Source organism: Electrona antarctica (assembly GCF_951216825.1).
Source record: "Electrona antarctica genome assembly, chromosome: 4".
NCBI lineage: Eukaryota > Metazoa > Chordata > Actinopteri > Myctophiformes > Myctophidae > Electrona > Electrona antarctica.
Window position 1 is genome coordinate 30,995,722 of NC_136809.1, and position 20,321 is coordinate 31,016,042.

At 44.0% G+C, this 20,321-nt stretch overlaps 1 protein-coding gene across 3 annotated transcripts; it reads right to left on the reverse strand.

Moving 5' to 3' along the window:
• Positions 1 to 1,332: 1,332 nt before the first annotated feature.
• On the reverse strand, positions 1,333 to 20,095 carry rfx1b (regulatory factor X, 1b (influences HLA class II expression)). Of its 3 annotated transcripts, none has more exons than XM_079500186.1 (18): positions 19,977 to 20,095; positions 18,249 to 18,598; positions 13,711 to 13,787; positions 12,871 to 12,960; positions 12,674 to 12,750; positions 11,903 to 12,173; positions 10,744 to 10,925; positions 10,183 to 10,302; positions 9,844 to 9,965; positions 9,244 to 9,362; positions 7,985 to 8,088; positions 7,474 to 7,625; positions 6,838 to 6,935; positions 6,095 to 6,244; positions 4,619 to 4,830; positions 3,338 to 3,491; positions 3,201 to 3,246; positions 1,333 to 2,616 (listed from the first exon to the last, which is right to left on the reverse strand). In XM_079500186.1, the coding sequence occupies exons 2-18, from the start codon at positions 18,568 to 18,570 to the stop codon at positions 2,447 to 2,449; spliced, it is 2,466 nt and encodes an 821-aa protein (XP_079356312.1). In that variant the 5' UTR covers positions 18,571 to 18,598; positions 19,977 to 20,095; the 3' UTR covers positions 1,333 to 2,446. The 3 variants fall into 3 exon arrangements, with proteins under 3 accessions (XP_079356312.1, XP_079356311.1, XP_079356310.1); XM_079500185.1 differs by having other exon boundaries at positions 1,333 to 2,613; positions 13,705 to 13,787; XM_079500184.1 differs by having other exon boundaries at positions 13,705 to 13,787.
• Between the last annotated feature and the right edge of the window lie 226 nt (positions 20,096 to 20,321).

The following is a 20,321-nucleotide window of genomic DNA, read 5'->3' on the forward strand; positions in this document are numbered from 1 at the left end:
CCAATACCTCAATTTCTGTGTTAGCCGATACCGAATACCGATACCAGTGTTGTGTTCTCAGCTATCTAGCTATATATCTTGTGTTGTTTATCAGACTCCTCACTCAAATGTGCACTTGCAGTTTGGGCAACTCCAAAGCAAACTCCATGTCCCAACATTTTATTTACCGTATCGGTGGTTAGACTGGCATATTCACCGATACCGATATGACCCGATATGACAAATAAGGGCCGATCCGATACTTTTTCCGATACCGATACAGTATCGGGACATCTCTAATTAAAACATATTTTGCCCAGTCACTATGCTGCACCTGGGATGTTCGTTTTTATTGACACCAAGTTTTAAATAAGAATTGAATACACATCAATATGACTAACTTACTTAATCCTCTTCGTTCCCGGTGGAACATAAGGCTTCCACCTATCTATCTGCTTCCATCAGGTCCTCAGCAAGTTGTACCTCGCCCCATGTCAGATTTGCCATCTTCAGTTCTGAGGTCACAGTTTTCCGCCAGGTTGCTTTTGGCCTCCCTTGTTTCCTCTTTCCAGGTGGGGTCCATCTTAAGGCTACTTTAGGAAGTACTTTAGGACATTCGAAGGACATCAGAGCCATCTGGGTGGGCTGTTTGATTTGCAGTACCACATTGCAACAGTTTGTCTTTTTATACAGTTCCTCGTTGGCCAAAAGATGCGACATATCTTCCGGAGACACCCAATATGAATATATCGATATGAAGAAACTGAAAAAACATGTCAATGGTAGTGGATGGAGAGAGGATTTTCGTCCAACCAAGAAACTGCAACCAATGGGTGCAAAGAGGGTCACAACCATAGGCGGGACTTGACAAAGGATTTTTTGACACTACACTTAAGTATTTCAATTTTATTATTTCACCTACATATCTTAGAATACAGACATCAGGCTAGACATCACTTACAAAGGCACAGGTAATGTGTTAGTTGGTCAAATTGAAAACAAAAAACATCAAATAGCTGTCAGTCACCAATTTAGTTGACAAGAGGGATTGCCACTGGGTAGCTATCAGCTCAGCCTCAATACCCTTTGATAAGTATTATATACTGTACATCAGGCAGTGCCATTTAATGTAAAGTCCTGTTCATGTGCATAGTCATGGCTCGCTGTAATAAATGAGGTTTGTAGAGCAGTGGTTCTCAACCTTTTCTGGATCAGTCCACTTTGAAGTCTTGAGTTCTCAGCCCACCGATCTGACCACCTAACACGGTAGCCAGTGTTAGAGCATTTTTATTTTGATGATTTTATTATGATCAATCAATTGATTTAATTCCATCTTGAATCAATGGACCTATGTAGAATATTTGAAGTTCATATTTATCGGTATGGTATCACAAAGAAAAAATACCAATGCAATTTTTTGTACATAATGTTTTTCATATTAATGTTATATAATCATTAAAATCTTAGTGTTTGTCAATTATTTGGGGGCCCACCAGTGGTCCACAGGTTGAGAACCACTGCTGTAGAGGACACTGCGGCATTAATAAACTCTCCTTGTCCCTCCATGACAGCCAGGTCAGTGGTTAAGGCGTGGACAGGAAGGAATTATGAGTATACAGGTTGTATTGCAAGACACCCTCACAGGGTGAAATGGACAAGTGTCTCTCTGACCGCTCCTCTATACTGGGTTTTAAAGAAAGAAAGGACCACTTTTGAGATCCTAAGAGTGAAAGGCAGGGAAGGCACAGGAATATGGATTGGCAAGGTTCAGGTGGAGAGATAATGGCAACAAATAATATATATTATAAAGAAACATGATTCTGTGCTTGTCCTCGCACGCACACGCGCGCACACACACACACACACACACACACACACACACACACACACACACACACACACACACACACACAATTCTGATCAAATTGTGAGTTATACATACACAAGCAAGTACACACTCTTTACATTAACCAATATACACTATTGGTAAGAGGGTAAAGGTGGAGGGTAGCAGAGAGAGCGGGATAAGTATGGATGACATGTGATGCTAAATTAAAGGACCACTTCACCACTTTTTAACCTATCTTCATATAATAGGTCTTCACTAATAATTTTTTTTTCCTACTCAGTCTGTCTCGTGGGAGGGCTGTGGGCAGTTTAGAAACCGTCCTCCAGTGACATCATCATTTGGCAGAAGTTTTTTTTACAAAAATGTTTAGATTAGCATTGCAACTTTTCAGGACTAGAAAGCCTGCAGTTTCTATTAGCTTGTATTCCCCATCGATGATGTCACTGGAGGACGGTTTCTGAACTGCCCACAGCCCTCCTATGAGACACAGACAAAGTAGAAAAACATTGCACCAATTTTTCATGATTATTAGTGAGGACCTATTATATGAAGATAGGTTGAAAAGTGGTGAAGTGGTCCTTTAAGCAAACAATGTCAAAGTAATTTCGACCGAGTGTGTCAGTCAGAGTGTGCAGAGGTAAACAGAGCCTGCACATCTGTTCTGGACAGCTTGGCGGGAGGTTCCATTGAGCCGCCCTCTCCCTCCATCATGCTGGCAGGGTGACACTGCAGCGACATGTCCATGCCTTCATCCTCACTCTCCTCCATCTCCTCTTCCTCTTCTTCTTCTGACACAGAAAGAAAGTTGTCAGGTGACTTGGGAGGGGGGCAACACATACTTTGCGAGTGTTGTTACAAGATGGAAAAGATGGAAATGTCCTGTTCTAGTGCAAGTGCTGACGTTTTTACCACTGAGCTAATAAGAGCCTGCCTGCTTGACCTGGGAAGAAATAGAATTTTGACCCTCAGGATTGTGTCTTGAGGGTTGTATCCAACCTAGAGACAGGATCTAAAAATGTCTCAATAGAAATGCAGGGAGACCAAATACAACCACCCCCACGGTATAGTCAGACAAGAGATAAAGATGTAATGTCCCATGATAACGGTTATGATCACAAACAGCTACTGTAGAGATGGTAGTTTCTCCTAGTAAGAACTGCATTGTAGATATCTGAAATGGTAGTTGTGGATAGGAGGAATGTCATTGTGGATATTTGAAACGTTAATTTTGACTAGGAAGAATTGAATTACATCTAAAATACATACCCTCCAGTCTAGATAGTACATGTTAAAACGGCTTGCCATGAGAGCTGAGACGGAGAAGCTAACGTTAAAAGAAAGCACAGCTTTTAACTATAGTGTAGTGAGTTACCTTTCTCCAGGTCGAGAGAGTTTCGACCCTTGGCGGTAGCAGCAAACTGAAACACAGAGTGGGAGAGGATCAGAAGACTGTAGCTTCACTATGGCTTTTTTTTCTTCTTTTTAAGATAATGTGTGTACACAAGCTACCTCTCCCATAACAGCGATGGGTGTCTCTCCTTTGGCCTGGGCCACTCTGTGCTCTATCAGGTAGTACATGTATTCGTCGTACAGCAGACGGATGAGGTGGAAGGAGCCGAAGCTGGCTGCACTGCGCAGGGTTAGGTCCCTGATCACCATGGAGCTACAGAGAGGACACAGAACCTGATCACCATGGAGCTACAGAGAGGACACAGAACCTGATCACCATGGAGCTACAGAGAGGACACAGAACCTGATCACCATGGAGCTACAGGGAGGACACAGAGAACTAGCCTGGCTTGGCCAGCCTCATAGCGGGGATTCACTGAAGATTCTTCCCCGCATATGAGTCTGGACTTCGGCCATAGGCAGCTTGAAAAGTGGGCGTTAGTAGTTGCCTTGACAGACAGATCCATCTAGCCAATCAGCGTAACAAAAAGCTGACGTCACCACACAGTGCGCTGGTCCGCTCCTCATACCACGGCAACCACGCTAAAAACAACAAGGTCTGTTTAATAGTTTCTACTTTATACGTGAGCGAGATATGTCGGATATATGTCAGAGTCTATATCTGAAATAACTGCTGTTCTTATCGTTTCTGTGTAAACTTTTAAACTTGTTGCGTTGAGGGCAGCCATTGTTGTTTTGAAAGTCCTGCAGCATGAATGTTACGTCACCATATACACATGAACCAATCAGAGGCTGCTTTTCACTGTTGTACGGACAGCCGTTGAAACGCAGTCACTGATTGGCCCGATTGGCCCCGGTCATCTTCTGATTTCTCCAGCTTCCGCATACACTCTGTCAATGAGCCCGAGTCCAGACTCATATGCGGGGAGGAAACATCAGTGAACCCTCGCTATGAGTCTGGCCGCGCCAGGCTAACAGAGAACCACTGAACCCACAGGATTAGAACAGGCTGCTTGTCACTTGTGTCTGATTGGGGTGACTTTTGTGGAGAATTTGTGGCCCTCCACTCAAGTAGCAGATTCATGCAATTTACAAGGTACATGCTACACCAAAGATGTTGTTTCTTATTTGCGCACGCACGCACGCACGCACACACACACACACACACACACACACACACACACACACACACACACACACACACACACACACACACACACACACACACACACACACACACACAGTTCATTTGTGGAGTTGTTTGTGAGTTTATATCTAGCTGCAACACAAATGACAGATTTAGGACCGTGAAAAGTGGAGGGACAAAGAGGTCCCATAACATAACCCCTCTCCTTCCGTGCCTGCTGCTGCCCCTCTCACCTATAGAAGGACCAGTTGAGCAGGAAGTTCTTGGCGGCTTTGGGCAAGGCAGCAGGGTTGTGCTCATAAGGCTTCAGGACCTGGGAGACCACGGCGTCCAGCCAGGCGGCCCACTGCTCCAGGGAGCTCTCCTGCTGTAACGTCGTTTTGAAGTCCTGCTCCAGCTGCTGGACCACTCTGTCCTCGCACCGACACACCCACGACGCCTGCTCCTGGACGAGTGAAAGGAGAGAGAAGGAAGCAGTGTCAGCCCAATGGGCTCTATGCACACAATCCATTTTGAAAAGAACGTGGGCCCATTCCCTTACCTACTTCCCTACTAGGTGTTACCGATGATACTAATGAAGGCTCTGTTACGTTCTGGTCAAACAGAGTCAGGGTGCTGCTATTGTGTGTGTTGGCTGACTGGAAACACTCTGCTACACCAGTGGGTCTCAAAGTGTCCTTGAGTGGGTTCCAAATGGGCCTGTATGGGTCTGTAACTCAGTGTACAAATGGAACCAAATAGACCCTTATTGGTCCAGTGTACATAATATTCGGTATGTCTGTAATGAGCACTGTCACTGTGTGTGGGGGACTTTCTTCATCTCGTTTAAATATAAATAGCCTACTTCAAAATTAAACAAATAGCTCAGCATGATCTAAAAATCACACCCGTGTGAACTGAGTGGTGCAACTAACATAACCATAAAGATTGATTATATAGAGATTGATTCACTCTGACGTGATATCTGTGATGTCAGTGACGTCACATACTAACCATAGCAACCATGCTCGTTTTTTTGGTTGCTAACCATAGCAACCATGCTCGTTTTTTTGGTACGAACAAACACGGGTACACGGGTACAAAGCCAGTTGTTGGAGTGGTTTGCACCACTCAAAAACTGTAGCTAACATGGCATATGCATAATAATTTTATATGATGATCGGATTCTATGGGAGTAGGATACATATTGTAAACGTTGGATAATTAATTTTGTGCTCCCGTCTCCGCTGTGCCTCCGCAATGTGCCCAAAAGAACACAGTCCCCCGACGACACACTGTATCCACGTACGTTACCCTCACTTTACGTCCTATTACTCGTAAGTATAATTATAACACCATAGATACTACATACCACTGCGTAATTTATGAATTGAACACATTGATAAAGTTCCCTGCTGCTGTTATACAGCGCAGTGTGAACACAAACGCAGGAAATAAAAAATGCTAGAACTTCGCTGCCCATTCGCATCAAGTCTACCGAAGTACAGGTGAGAATGCGACCTAAATGGAACAGAGCCTTAATTAGTATCATTTGAAGGAATTAGGGAAGCGGCCTGGAAGTAGGAAGAGTTATTCTGTGTACATAGAGCACATTCCCCCGTTCTCTCCACCCCTGGGTCACATGGCGCCTTACATCTCTGTACAAACAGGAAATGCTTCAAGACACACGAGAGACTGAAATGAACAAAAAGATCAACACTCCCTCAGACCTGAACGTTGGTGAAGTCCACCCTGTTGAGGTCGCAGAGCATCTGGCTGATCTGCGTGGAGTTCTGGAGGACAGCGCGGGCTGCCTGCGCCAGGTGGTTCAGACTGGTGTAGCGCCGAAGCGTCTGGGAGAAGGACGACACACACACCACCTGGACGTGGATGGAGGGAGAGAGAGAGACAGAGAGAGAGAAGGGGCGGAAGACGTGAGAGATGAAGGCAGTGAATAAGACAGCCCTTTTTGAGTGGTGCAACCACTCCCTTACGGAGCTATGTGTGTGGGTGGGTGGCTGGGTGCGTCTGAGCACGAAAACAGCATGGTTGTTTTTCACCACCTGTGCGCAACCTAACACACACACAAACACACACGCACATATTAACTGGATATATGGTGATTTCGGGTGTGCCAGTACAGTACATTTACAGTACAGTAGAGGGTACAGTAGAGGGACCCCCTCTGTCATTTCTCAACCGTTTCGGACACGGGGCGGCTCGCCGGAATCGGGCCGGCACCCTGGGTGCGTCCCCCCCCCCCCCCCCGGAGTTGCACCACTCACTTCACACTACTACTTGAAGTAGTTTAGCAAAAATGGATGCAAGAGATAAAAAATAATGACCTAGCATTCCTCTATCTTCATTCACCATTGACAATTGGCATTTTATTCTCTACAGTCTACCAAGTGGTGTGCAGCAAGAATTCACTTGAATCTTACTTTAACCGCTACCATATGTTCATAATGCACACCTTTATGCGGACCATCTCCTCTGGGATGTTCATCATGGCTCCAGTGAGCCAGTTCTCCAGACTCTTGGCAAAGTTACGGATGGCCTGAGTTAAGGCACCTGAGTAGAGAGAGACAGAGAGATTTTTGAGTCATGACAAAACAGAAGCACTAGTTACTAGTAAAACACCAGTGCACGAATAGGAGGCTGGGATGCACATGGTCGCAGATAGAAAAGAATGCCAGTGACCGAGAACTCTGGAGAACCCTTGTCGACGGCCTATACCCTGGAAAGGGTGTCAGGCATAAGTAAGTAAAGTAAGCACGAATAGGAGTTAGGACAGCAAAGCTCATCTGCCCAAACTATAACTAAATACTTAGGAAACTAGGCAATGGTAGGGGGAGGGGTGGACACCTTTGTTAATCCTGCAGGGGGAATTCAGTTTCATTTTTGCCCAGCTGATTGCCTGCTCAGATTGTCAGGATGAGTGCTCGGAGGGCGGTTAGGGGTCAAGTGTCTTCTGACCTTATGCCCTGGCGACCTTCTGACTACCAGGCCGCTGTACCCACTCAGCTACGGCCAGCCCATAAGGAAATCTGCTTGTTGTGTGAAAAAACTATTGCTACACTTATTAGTAGGGATAAAATAAATAACTTACTGGGGATAGGCCTGAGTACATCAGGGATGAGGATCTCCACCAGCGTTTGGTAAAGGATGTTGTCACACTCTCTGGTCCAGTGCAGCACAGGCTCAAACTTACACAGCACTACAAGGCACGACCTGGGCAAGCGCTTCTCTGACTCATTGTGCCTGGAGGGAGTACTTCATGTTATATAATGTTGTGTTACTCTCAAATCTTGTATTTTTGAGGGGCTATAAACAGCTATAGTGTAGTCTTAACACAAACATTTAATGCCATTGACAATGAATGGAGAATTTACGTGTCTGCTGTCGGTATGTTGGTGGAAACCCTTGGCCAATAAGGGACCACCATTCTTGGTGACGTAACTAAGGTATGTTTCAAGGTTCAAGGTCAATAATTGATTAGAGCACCCCTCACTTCACAGTTCACACGGGTGTGATTTTATTTTTTAGTTATTGTTACACACTGAGCGTGTGTGTGTGTGTGTGTGTGTGTGTGTGTGTGTGTGTGCACATGCATTGCTCACAGGTTGAGTGATTGTGTGTCGGTGCCCTGGCTGAACCTCCAGAAGGATTTCCACAGCGTCTCCACTAGAGTGAACTGCAGGTTGACGATCACATCCAGAACAGCCTACAAGGTAAAACACACACACAACATGACTCTCAACATCACAACACACTCCGACGCACAGATACAACACACAGTTGACTGACGGCTTGACCCTGATAGAATATAATAACCTTCCAAAAGTGTGAAGTGAGGGGCGCTCTTATCATCGTACATCATCTCATTCCGGCCAATCAGAATTTGCGTCCTCACCTTCATCTTCAATTTTTGTGTTTACTTAATGTTTGTGTTTACACAAACACTCGAAAATGGCCATTCATTTTCAATGGCATTTAATGTTTGTGTTGGGACAATGTTTGCATGTACACCCTCAAAGCTGGACATAGGAAAAAAAATCACACCCGTGTGAACTGAGTGGTGCAGTGACGTCACACACTAACCATAGCAACCATGCTCACCTGTACATGGCCCCACGTACAGGTACACACCTGGTACACAGGTACAGACACGGGTACAGACAAAGCTGGTTATTGGAGTGGTTTGCACCACTCAAATATAACATTAGGATGACACAGTTTAGAAATCAGAAATGAGCAATGCTGCAATGAGCAATGCTGAGCAGTCCAGGCACCTAGGCCGGTAATCCAGCCTGACGGCGTGTCGCAGGTTCGAGTCCCGAGCCCGTCGGCCTTTCCCCCTCATTCCCCCTTTTAATAATTTAATAATAATAACTTCCTCTGCCAACCTGGGGGGGCAGCGGACTGACCTCATGCTTCCTTCTATGCATGAGGAGTCCAAGCTGCTTCTTTTCACCTGACAGGGGGAATTTCCCCGGCCAGACGTAGCGCGTGGAAGGAACACGTTATTCCGACCAGTTCCTTTCCCCTCCATCAGGCGCCCCGGCTGGCCTGGGGGAGGTAGTTTAGAGACCAGGATTACGGCATGTTTTTTGTGAGGGTACCTACCCTAGGGGACACGGGGAGAACATGCAAACTCCACACAGAGGGGCCCTTTCGCCAACCCGGCCTTGTGTATGGGCACTGATGACGCGGAGGAGAGAACACGCCCCCAACGAATCGAACCCAGGACCTTCTAGCTGTGAGGCGACAGCACTACCGACTGTGCCACCGTGCCCCCTACTGTACCCTATCAATCAAAAGCAAATGCCAAAAAGAATATCTTTAAGAAATAATGGATAGTTTCATGAGTCCTTCCTACCTCACAGTGTTCTCTGTACAGAGTCTGGAATGCCTTGAGGTGTTCAACAAGGATGCCATCGGGCAGACTGACCCCCTGAAGATCCATCTGCACAAAGTCTGGCAGTGGCCGGGATGCCTCTATATATGAAAAGGTCAGATACACAGACAGACAGCGAGACAAATGTAAACAGACTGCACATTAGGCAATGTTTACAATACATACTAGGCTTTATTTGGGCCAGGTACATTACAAAAAACAAACCATCTGCTATCAATGAACTGCTAGCAGACAACCAGTGTTCACTCTAGTATTTTCTTCTATGCGCATTGTGTTATTATTCTCTGAATCTGGTAGTAGCATGCAAGACACACTCATAAAGTTGTTAAAGCTAAACTTGTCTATAGATGATTGCTAATATTCAGTTTAACTCCCTGATTTGCCTAAGTGGCTCAGGGATAGAGTGGCCAGTAGAGCAGCCGGATGGGAACTGTGAGGTTCCCAGTTCGATCCCGGGCTCCCCCAGAGTTAGTGTCGCCCCCAATTGCTCCGCCAACGGTGTATGAATGTGTGTGTGAATGGGTGAATGTAATTCACAATCTATGTAAATCGCTTCCTCACCCAGAAACTGTTGATACTGTTGCACCTGGCCAGAGATGTCAATGAGCCCCGCCCCCTGCTGCTGACCCAGTCCTCCTGACGTCCCATTTGTCATTCCATCTACCTTATGCGCTGGCTTTATCCTGTTGGATAGTACAGATAGAATGAAGACAGGGAGAAAGAGAAGGAAAATATCATGCCTGCATACGTACTTACTCTGTTTTATCCACTTTAATTATGGCATCCTAATTTGGGGCATATCATTATAGGCGAGAATAAAAGACAGAGGGGTGCATAGCCAGACTACCTGTCTCTGTGTGAACCATGTAAAACAGACAGAGGGGTACATAGCCAGACTACCTGTGTCTCTGTGTGAAGGGCTGCTGCCTCAAGGCCAGGTGCTGCTGTTCATTCATCAGTTGGAGCAGAGGGGAGTTTGACTTGATCCTCAGACCATAGTAGTGATACTTTGAGTTGCCTCTGGAACACACACGCACAGACGCACACACACACACACACACACACACACACACACACACCCCGCACATAACTATTTGGTCAGATTGGATTTTCTTTTTTTCCCCCAATTTTCCATTTCTGTCCCAATCTCAGTTGAGTAGGGCAGCCTTTGGCATTTGCAGAATATCATTTTTATTTTTATACAGCAAAGGGGGACAGAACAGGTTTAGGGTTAAAAAGAAAGAAAAGAAAAATAAATAAGAAATACCTATTCACTGAGACACTACTCCACTTTGCATGGGGCTTAGACAGATTAATGTAACAGTATTATTATGAATGGATGCATATGACACACACACACACACACACACACACACACACACACACACACACACACACACACACACACACACACACACAGTGTACACAGTGTACACAGTGTACACAGGTCTAGGAGTGTACCTGTTCCCCAGCCTCCTTGTGCGCAGCCCCATGAAGACAGATCTGATGAGCTTGCCGAAGGTGGCAGCGTTCACAGGCTCCAGTTTGTGCTCCTGGCAGTGCATCAGGTAGTGGCAGTAGAGGGTGCAGCGGGGCAGACTCACCCCCTCTGCCCCCTCGTAATTGTCACACAGCCACTGTACCTGAAGGAGGGGGGAGAGGGTTGGAGGCTTCCATACAGAAACACAGTGCTACAACTGTTTCATACAGAAAACAGTGCTACTCAGTTTCATACAGAAAACAGTGCTACTCAGTTTCATACAGAAAACTTTGCTACTCAGTTGCATACAGAAAACAGTGCTACTCAGTTTCATACAGAAAACAGTGCTACTCAGTTTCATACAGAAAACAGTGCTACTCAGTTTCATACAGAAAACAGTGCTACTCAGTTTCATACAGAAAACAGTGCTACTCAGTTTCATACAGAAAACAGTGCTACAACTGTTTCATACAGAAAACAGTGCTACTCAGTTTCATACAGAAAACAACTGTTTCATACCGAAAACAGTGCTACAACTGTTTCATACAGAAAACAGTGCTACAACTGTAAACAGAAACACAGTGCTACATCTCTTCATACAGAAAGAGTAGCCTGGCTAATAAGCCAAACTCTTATCACACGTGTCGTGTGATCTGCCGCAGGCAAGTTTTTTTGACAACGGCAGATTCGCTTCTGGCTTATTAGCCAGGCTACAGAAACAGTGCCTGAGTGTCTTTCTCACATTAGAGAACTCCAATATATATATATTTACATAAGTAAAAGTAGCAAGTATAGGAATAACTGTAAAAGTAAAAGGCCTTTATACAAAAGTAAGTAATTTTGTCCGCAAGTATTTGGCTCACAATTTCTTTTTCAAAAGTTCTAAAAATAGCATATCTACAAGCTCAAGTAAATAGTAACACAAGTTTTTAAGTTACTTAGTTAGTTAGTTTTGTAGTAAAACGTACAATAATCGCCTCTGAGATGCAGTGGAGTAAAAGTATAAGTTACCCAAAAATGGAAATACTCAAGTAAAGTAAAAGTACCTAAAACACTGTACTTAAGCACAGTACTATAGTAAATATACTTAGTTACTTTCCACCGACATCACCTCCGTACATCTCTAAGTGGTTAACTCACAGTGGCAGGCGGAGCGCGAGAGTTGGGGTTAGAAAAGCTCTGTCGTCCTTCTGCGGCGGACCCCAGCACGTAGCCTCCCTGGATCACGTACCCTCCCCCGCTGCTCCCAGAGCCTCCCGGCACCATAGACACCGCCACGGGCTGCGGGGTCACCGACGCCGTGATGACCTCGGAATCTGTGGTGGGTGTGGCTTCATAGTAGGCCGAGGTGGAAGTGGGAGGAGTCTGGGAGTAGAGGGGAGACTCAGAGTATGGGTAGCTGCTGGAGCGACTGGACACACACACACACACACACACACACACACACACACACACACACAGTAAATGCACTGCTTAGGCCAGTGGCTCGCGACCCCAGGGGGGGTCCCCAAATTATTTTTATCTGGGGACCCCAGATGATTAGCTTAATGTGCAACATTGTTTTTTAGTGTATACTTATATAATACTATCTGCACATTTCTGAAGTTACAATTTCATTATGTTTTTGAACTTTTCAATTCCAAATTGGCCAAATTGTCAAATATTATAAGAAAGAGCTCACAACGCCTCGCACTGCAAGTTTGTAGCTGTAGTTTGGCTATTTTTACAGTATTTATCTGTGAAGCCAAGTCAGACTAAATGTGTAATGCCTACAATACCAAGTGCTTGTCAGGGTGGGGGTCCCCAATTAAAATATGATTCTTTTGGAGGGGACACGGCCTGAATGGTTTGGGAACCCTTAGACAGTGAGGTGTAACTGGGCTATGTGTGCACTGCTTATTTTCTACTCACATGGTGGATGTGCCGTTGAAGTTGGGGTCTCCGGTTCCATCCACATACTGCACCTGGCCAGTGTACACATGCTCCACCTGGACAACAGGAAGAGAACTAAGAGACCCCTTTCACCAACAGCAAGTGTGTGTGTGTGTGTGTGTGTGTGTGTGTGTGTGTGTGTGTGTGTGTGTGCGTCCATGCGTGCATGCGTGTACCTCCTGGTTGACATGAACAGGTTGAAGGTTGTTGATCTGAGTTGTCAGGCTCCGCTTGATTGTGTGAGATACTGCCTGCAACACTGACCTCTGCTGGTTAAAATGTAATCTGGTGTTAGATGGGTTTCCACTGGAAAACCAGTACATTGCTGGGTAGAACATTCTACAAAGGAAAATGTGAGAATAGGCTGTTGTTGAGAAGATTAAATATGGAGACAAAAGGTTTCTGCTTGCACCATTTCAAAAGCACATTTTAGAATTAGAATTAATTTATGTATAAATATATAAATGTATATATTACAATCGGCTAATGGGAGGGCAGGGTCGGTAGGCCGGCCTTTTCGTCAGGCCAAGACCTAATCTGTGATTTGTGAAAGGAGCCTCTCACACCAGCATTTTGTTTCGTAAAGGAAAATGTGTCTAGGAGAAGAGATAAAGTGACAAACGATTTTTGGGGTGGGAAGTGGGAACGCCACAGGTTTAGGCTCTACAATTGTTTAATATTTTCTTCAGATTCCCAATCTTGGCTCATGACAGCAAGTCAGCAACAACAACCACATCAATCCCAACCGCCTGACAACGCACCACGTCTTCTCATTTGACAATGCATAGCACGTCATGCAGCCGGATGTAAATAGCATAACCTAACATCACATGACATAAAACGTATTATTAATAGTGGTCTCTCAGTCGAAAATTAATAATAAATCAAATAAACAAATCAGATAAATATGTTGTTTTCTGGCTTTCATTTTCCCATTAGCCTTAACATCTTCAGAACCCTGCAACAGTAACGATATACTGTGTCAGGGTGTGTGTGTGTGTGTGTATTACCTGTACCTGCTGGACGACTTGCGTAGGGACCCCAGTGGGAGGGCTGGATTCTGATACACTGTCATTGGAGTGAGCAGAGCCCTCTGGGAAGAGAGGACAGAGAGACAGAGAGACAGAGAAAGAGCACATTGGCATAAGAATTTCAAAAACATGCTTTATATTCTCAGAAAACAACCATCCAGCACTGTCACCTAAAAACTATTTATACTCACCATATACTGCTCCCAACCCGTAATAACAGCCACTATAGAACATTCTAGAGCTCAGTTTGAACCAAGGAGAGAGGACAGAAAGACAAAGCTGGATGGTGTGTTCCATCCTTATATCCTCTATCCTGCAGGCTGGGGAGGAGGCCGTGGACAACTAATCTCCCCAGACGGAGGCTGAAATCCCCCCATCATGTAAACACGCAGATCAGGTGAGAGTGGTCATTTCAAGATAAGGATACAAGGGACATAGAATGGAGGGCAGGTGGCAAGAGAGAAATTCAATTTGACTCTTTGAGACACTATTGCCTGGGTCTCCACTCTACGGTGAGGCTCTGCATTTACAGCTAAAACGACCATGCTTTGGTCTTGGATTGTTTTGTAGAACGTTGTGATTCATTGGAGCCGTTTTATTTCATTGCACTTTCAATATGTTGATATCCTGACAATTTTCCAGTGCATTGTAGTAGGTGTTCTCAATCAAATCAACTAAAACTTCCAGTATTGCTAATATGGCAGTATTCTATAGTGTTAATCTATCATGAATCTATTTGTTCAGCATGAGTCTGACAAACCTGACAGGATCATAAGCATGTGTGATATAACATGGGCAGGAAATTAAATAATTACCCTTTATTAATAACATTTACATAAATGTAATTTTATTACATTTGACATGGTTGTCAAATGTAGGTTACTGTGGAAGATAGCATTTCAAGCATATCCTTTATAATAGCTTAATTTTACATCGATAGTAACTATCTCCCTATGCTTACATTAAAGCTGCTATAAGCAATAATGTCAACATTTTAATTACTTTTTTTACGCTTCCAAAAAAGAATTAGTTTCTGTGACACATCTAGGGACCACAATCTGCATTCAAAGATGTTTTGTCAAAAACCTGGGCGAAATGACCAATCAGGAAGTAGACAGGCAAATCGACCAATGACAAAGGTTCTAGGAAAATCTTTGAATGCAGATTGTGGCCCCTAGATGTGTCACAGAGACTAATTATTTTTGGGAGCGTTTTACCCATTGTTGGCTGTCTGAATACCAAAAAATAAAAAGGTAATTAAAATGTTGACATAATATTGCTTATAGCTGTTTTAATGCCGAGCAGCTCAATAATGGGGGAGTCAGCAGGTGTTCACTTGATAGAATTAGCTAGTTCTTTGTGACTCGTCTTGGACCTCGACCAGAATGTTAATATGCTCCATCTTGCTAATCTTTATCAGTTCTAGATCAGATTTCATGTGAAGGTTTTTTGGTACTGTTGGTGCTAGCTTAACTTGGGATACATGATCATACATACATACAGTCAAACAGTTAGGTGAATTCTCTCTCAAGCTTAATTTATACTCCACTCCATCTCACAACAGTGTTGCTTGCCGACTGATTTTCAAGTTCTAGTCATGAGAGGCGTTGTTAGCTGGACAAGCTGTAGTCATACTACAGAGCATAAATTAGGCTTTACAATCATGCACCATTGAAAATGAAGATTCAACCTCAATTTATTTTCCAAGGCTTTATATAAATAAATGATGATGAGGTAGTTCCATCAGCCAGGTATAATTTCCCTGTTTCAAAATGTAATAAATAAATTCCAGGTTACTTTATCTGAGGCTCAATAGAGATCAGATATTATTTACTGTTACTATGTACATTATTGGAAGTTCAACTATATTCAATATCACAGGTCAATGTCTAGGAAGGCATAGCTCCAAATTTGTCAAACAGGTCTGTGAGTGTCTCTCTCTGGGTGAGAGTGCATTTGCTACTTGACACTAGCAAGGGAAATGATCTACTAATAGACAGTCCAAAAATAAACACCATACAGACACCATACAGACACCAGAGTTGGAGTCAATTTGGCTTTCATTTCAGTCAGTTCAAAATAAAGGCAATTTGCTTGTGAGTCAGACTCATTATCAGTTATTTCCTAATAAAGTTGAGTAGTCAACTGAATTGACTCAATTAAAATATATGTACATCACACCTAAATCCAGGTACAAACTAACTCAAATTCTCCACCAACTTAGCTATGTTCTCTATCACTGCAACAGTTAAGAATTAAATTAATCAGACGAGTGCTGTCAAACCATCCCTGTTGTCCCTGTTGGCTCTGCTGTTAAAACAGTGTACCTAAGTGCGATCTAAAGCCCAAACCACACCAATGGGTCGCCATGCAACTCCTTGCAACCAAACGTTTGCGAGTAGATGCATGGCAAACCATTGGTGTGGTTTGGGTTATTGAATTGAACCAGTTGAATCACTTGGGTCGACGTGGGTCAACGTGCAATGTGCATAGGACCATTGAATGGGAATAAGAAACAGGTACTAGCTACACTGTGCTACTACAGCTGTACAGCAGTGGTTCTCAAAGTGAATTTTGGGGACCCCAGGGGTCCTTGAAGGGGTTCCAGGTGGTTCCTAGCAAAATGTATTATTACTAGAGTTTCACTCGCCTTCAGCACGCTCACATCTAGCACCACACATACATACATATATATATATATATATATATATATATATATATATATATATATTAGGGCTGTCAAATGATTAACATTTTTAATCAGATTAATCACAGCTTCAAAATTAATTAATCATGATTAATCACCATTCGAACTATGTCCAAAATATGCCATGTTTTCCTGTATATTGTTGTGGAAATGGAAATATAAATGACAGAAAGCGGATATACATGATTTTTAATGTTTTTTGTTTTCTAATGCATTTAGTATATGATGTGATGTGAGCATTTGTATGCCTAGCCTACACTTTGAATTAAATGAACACTGGCTTTTGGCCATGTAGACTGGTGTCCCCCAGGAGGAAGTCACTAATGTTGCTCTGGAGAGGGAAGTCTGGAACACTCTGGTGGAGCTGTTGCCCCCGCGACCCAACTACGGATAAGCGGTTGAAGATGGATGGATGGAGACTGGGGTCCCAGTCCAGAGATGAAAATCATAATGAAATGGCCTTGGCTACTTTCTATCAATTTAATTTGGAGGTGCTTGAAATTAAAATGGCTGAGATTCAATGGGTTAAACTGTAGACTATAGTTAATTAAAATACAAAAACATGGCACATAACCATTTTTGAAACAGGTCTTGGTTTAGAAAAGCCTATATTTTGCGCTAAAGTAATATATTGAATAACATATAAATTCACTTGGTCCCAACGGTACTATAAAACATGCGAGTGATTCTTGCAGCGCGCTGCGTCTGAGCCCGATAGCTAGTAGTGTGCGACTGTGCGTGTGTGCATGCGTGCGGAGGAGGGAGGAGGAAGACTGGAGGAGGCGTGTGTGTGCATGAATGATGATGCAAAGGGGCTTTGCTAGGCAGACAAAGTAAAGGGCCTTTCAAACGTGAAGCGAGATAACACGCCTATAGTTCATTTTCAATGAGACCTGTGTTTTTGCACGGAGAAGTCACGGTGCGACAACACAAGCGTATTTACGTGAGCACGGTCCCGTGAATTTGTTGCGCGCGTGCTCGTTACGTACACATGCCCGCGAATTGTGTTTAGCTTTTTCTTTACGCTTGCGTTGTCATGCCCCTCTTGAGCAGACCTGGAGGAGACCTGTGTTGATCCAGGCAACAACGCCTGCGTTCCTCGCTTCCCGTTTGAAAGGCCCTTAACGCAACAGAGTTACAGAATCAAACCACTTGGCAATCAAACCACTTGGCAACTACAATACACAAGCTATCTCTGGTGTTGTTCAATCGTGCCTGTGCGCTACACAGTGACAGATTTGTTATGCACTGGACGTTCCTGAGCCGTTGCGCCTTGTATGGGGTTCCCTGGCATAAAATATTTTCAGATGGCGGTCAAATAAAATAAAAATACATATCAATTTGGGGGTCATTGGCGTGAAAAAGTTTGAGAAGCACTGACCTGCGGCTCAGAGGTACATGGAACTAGAATGATTTTAGTATAGAGCAGATGTGTGTTCAGGAAGCGGTCCAACCAGGTCTGCTGTGTAACCCTGGCAACAACTTTCAAGGAAGAACTGTGTGCCGTATTCAGACTGCATGCCACATCATGTCCTCCTGCTGTTAAAGTCAGCTCTAGCCTTTAAAACCAGTGGTTCTCAAAGTGTGGTCCAGGGACCCCAAAGGGTCCTTGAAATCCAAATGGACGATTATAGGTATGTAAAAATAGAATGAGATGACTGGAATGAGAGTGTAAAAAATGGAACCAAACGGTTCCACTCACTGCTCTAAAAGTCATGTAGTATGATTGTGTGTGTGTGTGTGTGTGTGTGTGTGTGTGTGTGTGTGTGTGTGTGTGTGTGTGTGTGTGTGTGACTACAATTCATCAGTATCTCACCTGTAACCGTCACAATGATGTATTGAGGTGAACTGTTCTGACCATTCTTCTGGATCTCAGTTGTAACATATGGCTGAGAGTGAGTGGCCAGAATCACCGCTTTCTGGGTGGGCGTGGCTTGGGCAGGAAGCGCATCCTGGGCCGTCTTTGAGGCCGCAGCTGATTGGTTGGCTGACACTATGGAGCTAGAGGCTGGTGAGATCTCAGACAGGAAGTGTGGAGGCTTAGATGATGAAGGCGTGGTGGCAGCAGCAGCTGTTGCTATGGCTACTGCGTTGGCCTGCTGAGCCTGAAGGTCCTCGGAGTATCCAGAAGTTGCCATGGCAACCAGTGCTTGAGACTCCACTTGACTGGAGGCGGAGAGAGTGAGGGAAATAGAACTCAATAAAGAGAGAAAATATTGTGCAAATGTATAGAAAGAAAAACGTGTTATTAAAAGTATTTTTATATATGTCATATATTTATGGTCATGTCAGAGGATGTGTATGTATTGTATGCGTGTCCATGTATGTGTCAAGGCTATAAAAGCCAGAGACAGGAAGTAAGTCTTTTGTCTAAAGGCAAAGCATCACACTATAACCCTATCCTGTTTGAGGCCACTGCTGCCTGCACAGCTGTGCAGTCTATTCTGGACACAGACTGAAAACAAAGTAAGTGAGGTGGACCGTGGAACTATTGGATTTAATTTAGGCTATGAAGCTTTAATCCACCCTGGTAAAATGAAGTAAACAACTTGCTTTAGAAAAACTAGGCTACTAATGTGAAAATGTCTGCAACTACTAACCAAACTAATAGCCTAACTAAAGTGATCCTGACAGTGTGGAAAGGTCGGTGTGATGATGCTACATAATAAAATCCAGTGTTCATTATTCAGTGTACACTCTCGGTGTTAAATTGGCTACACTGAGGATTTTATTGTGTAACTTCAAATTAACCCCACGGTAAAACCATAGACTGTAAAAAAGAAAAAAAAAACGCTGCTGCACTAGCCAATAGTAGCCAGCAGAGCAGCAAACAGGACAAGATCATCAGATGACTGGCTGGCACACACACACGCACACACACACACACACTGTTTTACAGGGCTGGCGAGTTCTCAATTACCGTACATCGCACCGCGAAAACTTTCAAGATATTACAACAAGAAACACAGTACTGTCTGGAGTCATTAAACTTTTGTGTTCTCGGATCCATCAGACAACGGCGGTTGCGTGAGCAACATTGACAATTTGACGTACAGTACAGTACATAATCTGCAACTCATTGCTGGACGTTGAGTTGTGAAATCCACACAGCTGCTGGCAGCTGTAAATTAAAAACGACGTGGGTATGTTAGCTGTAAACACGTGACCAAGCGGCCGGACACGTCCCGTTGTTTTGTAGTGTTTGGAGTTGAAATATACATGAAACCGTTTTAATTATACTTAATGCGCTAGAATAAAAGTACACGAATGTCGTTCCACCGACACCCGCCATTTTGTACTGTTATCAAAGACTTGACATCGCCATAACAACCGGCCGCGCGCTGCTCGGGAAAGCAGCTGGCTGCCACGGTGCCACCACAGGCTGGCTGCCACTTTGATCAGCGACCGCCACGCGCTGCTACTTCACTTTCACCGTTTGACGACAACGCCAAAAATAATAATAATAATAATAATAAAAATATTCACACGTAGGCCTACTACATTTCAGAGATATGAGACGATCACTTTAAAATAACTTTATCACCTCTGCTTTCCGTCAGCAATGTCCCTTGTTTTGTCGTTAAAGTTTTCCTTTTAGTAATTTTAGGCAGGTTGTTGTTGTTGATTCTAGTTGCTTGGCTCTTGTCGCCAGGACTACCGTGGCTATGGCGCCCGGTCTTCACCGAGGCAACTGTTGCTACCCACCCGACATCGCCCCGCCCTCCTCGTCGTTCTCATTGGATAACTTGGGAGGTTGCTCGCGCTGTCATCAAAATTCCAGATCAACGATTCGTCGTCAATCGTTGTCTCTCATTTTTCACCACCCATTTTCAGTCAAATATAACTTCTTATTTTACTTTTTAGTAAACTTTCATACTTGACTTTTTAG

What these genes read in the sequence shown, in the direction of transcription:
- rfx1b (XM_079500184.1), bottom strand. Translation starts at nt 18,570, where the DNA reads ATGGCAACTTCTGGATACTCCGAGGACCTTCAGGCTCAGCAGGCCAAC. An exon ending in AGGAGATGGTCCGCATAAAG is followed by an intron (nt 6,245 to 6,837) that starts GTGTGCATTATG and finishes ATCCACGTCCAG; the next exon opens with GTGGTGTGTGTGTCGTCCTT. An exon ending in CTCTCTCGACCTGGAGAAAG is followed by an intron (nt 2,617 to 3,200) that starts GTAACTCACTAC and finishes TTTCTGTGTCAG; the next exon opens with AAGAAGAAGAGGAAGAGGAG.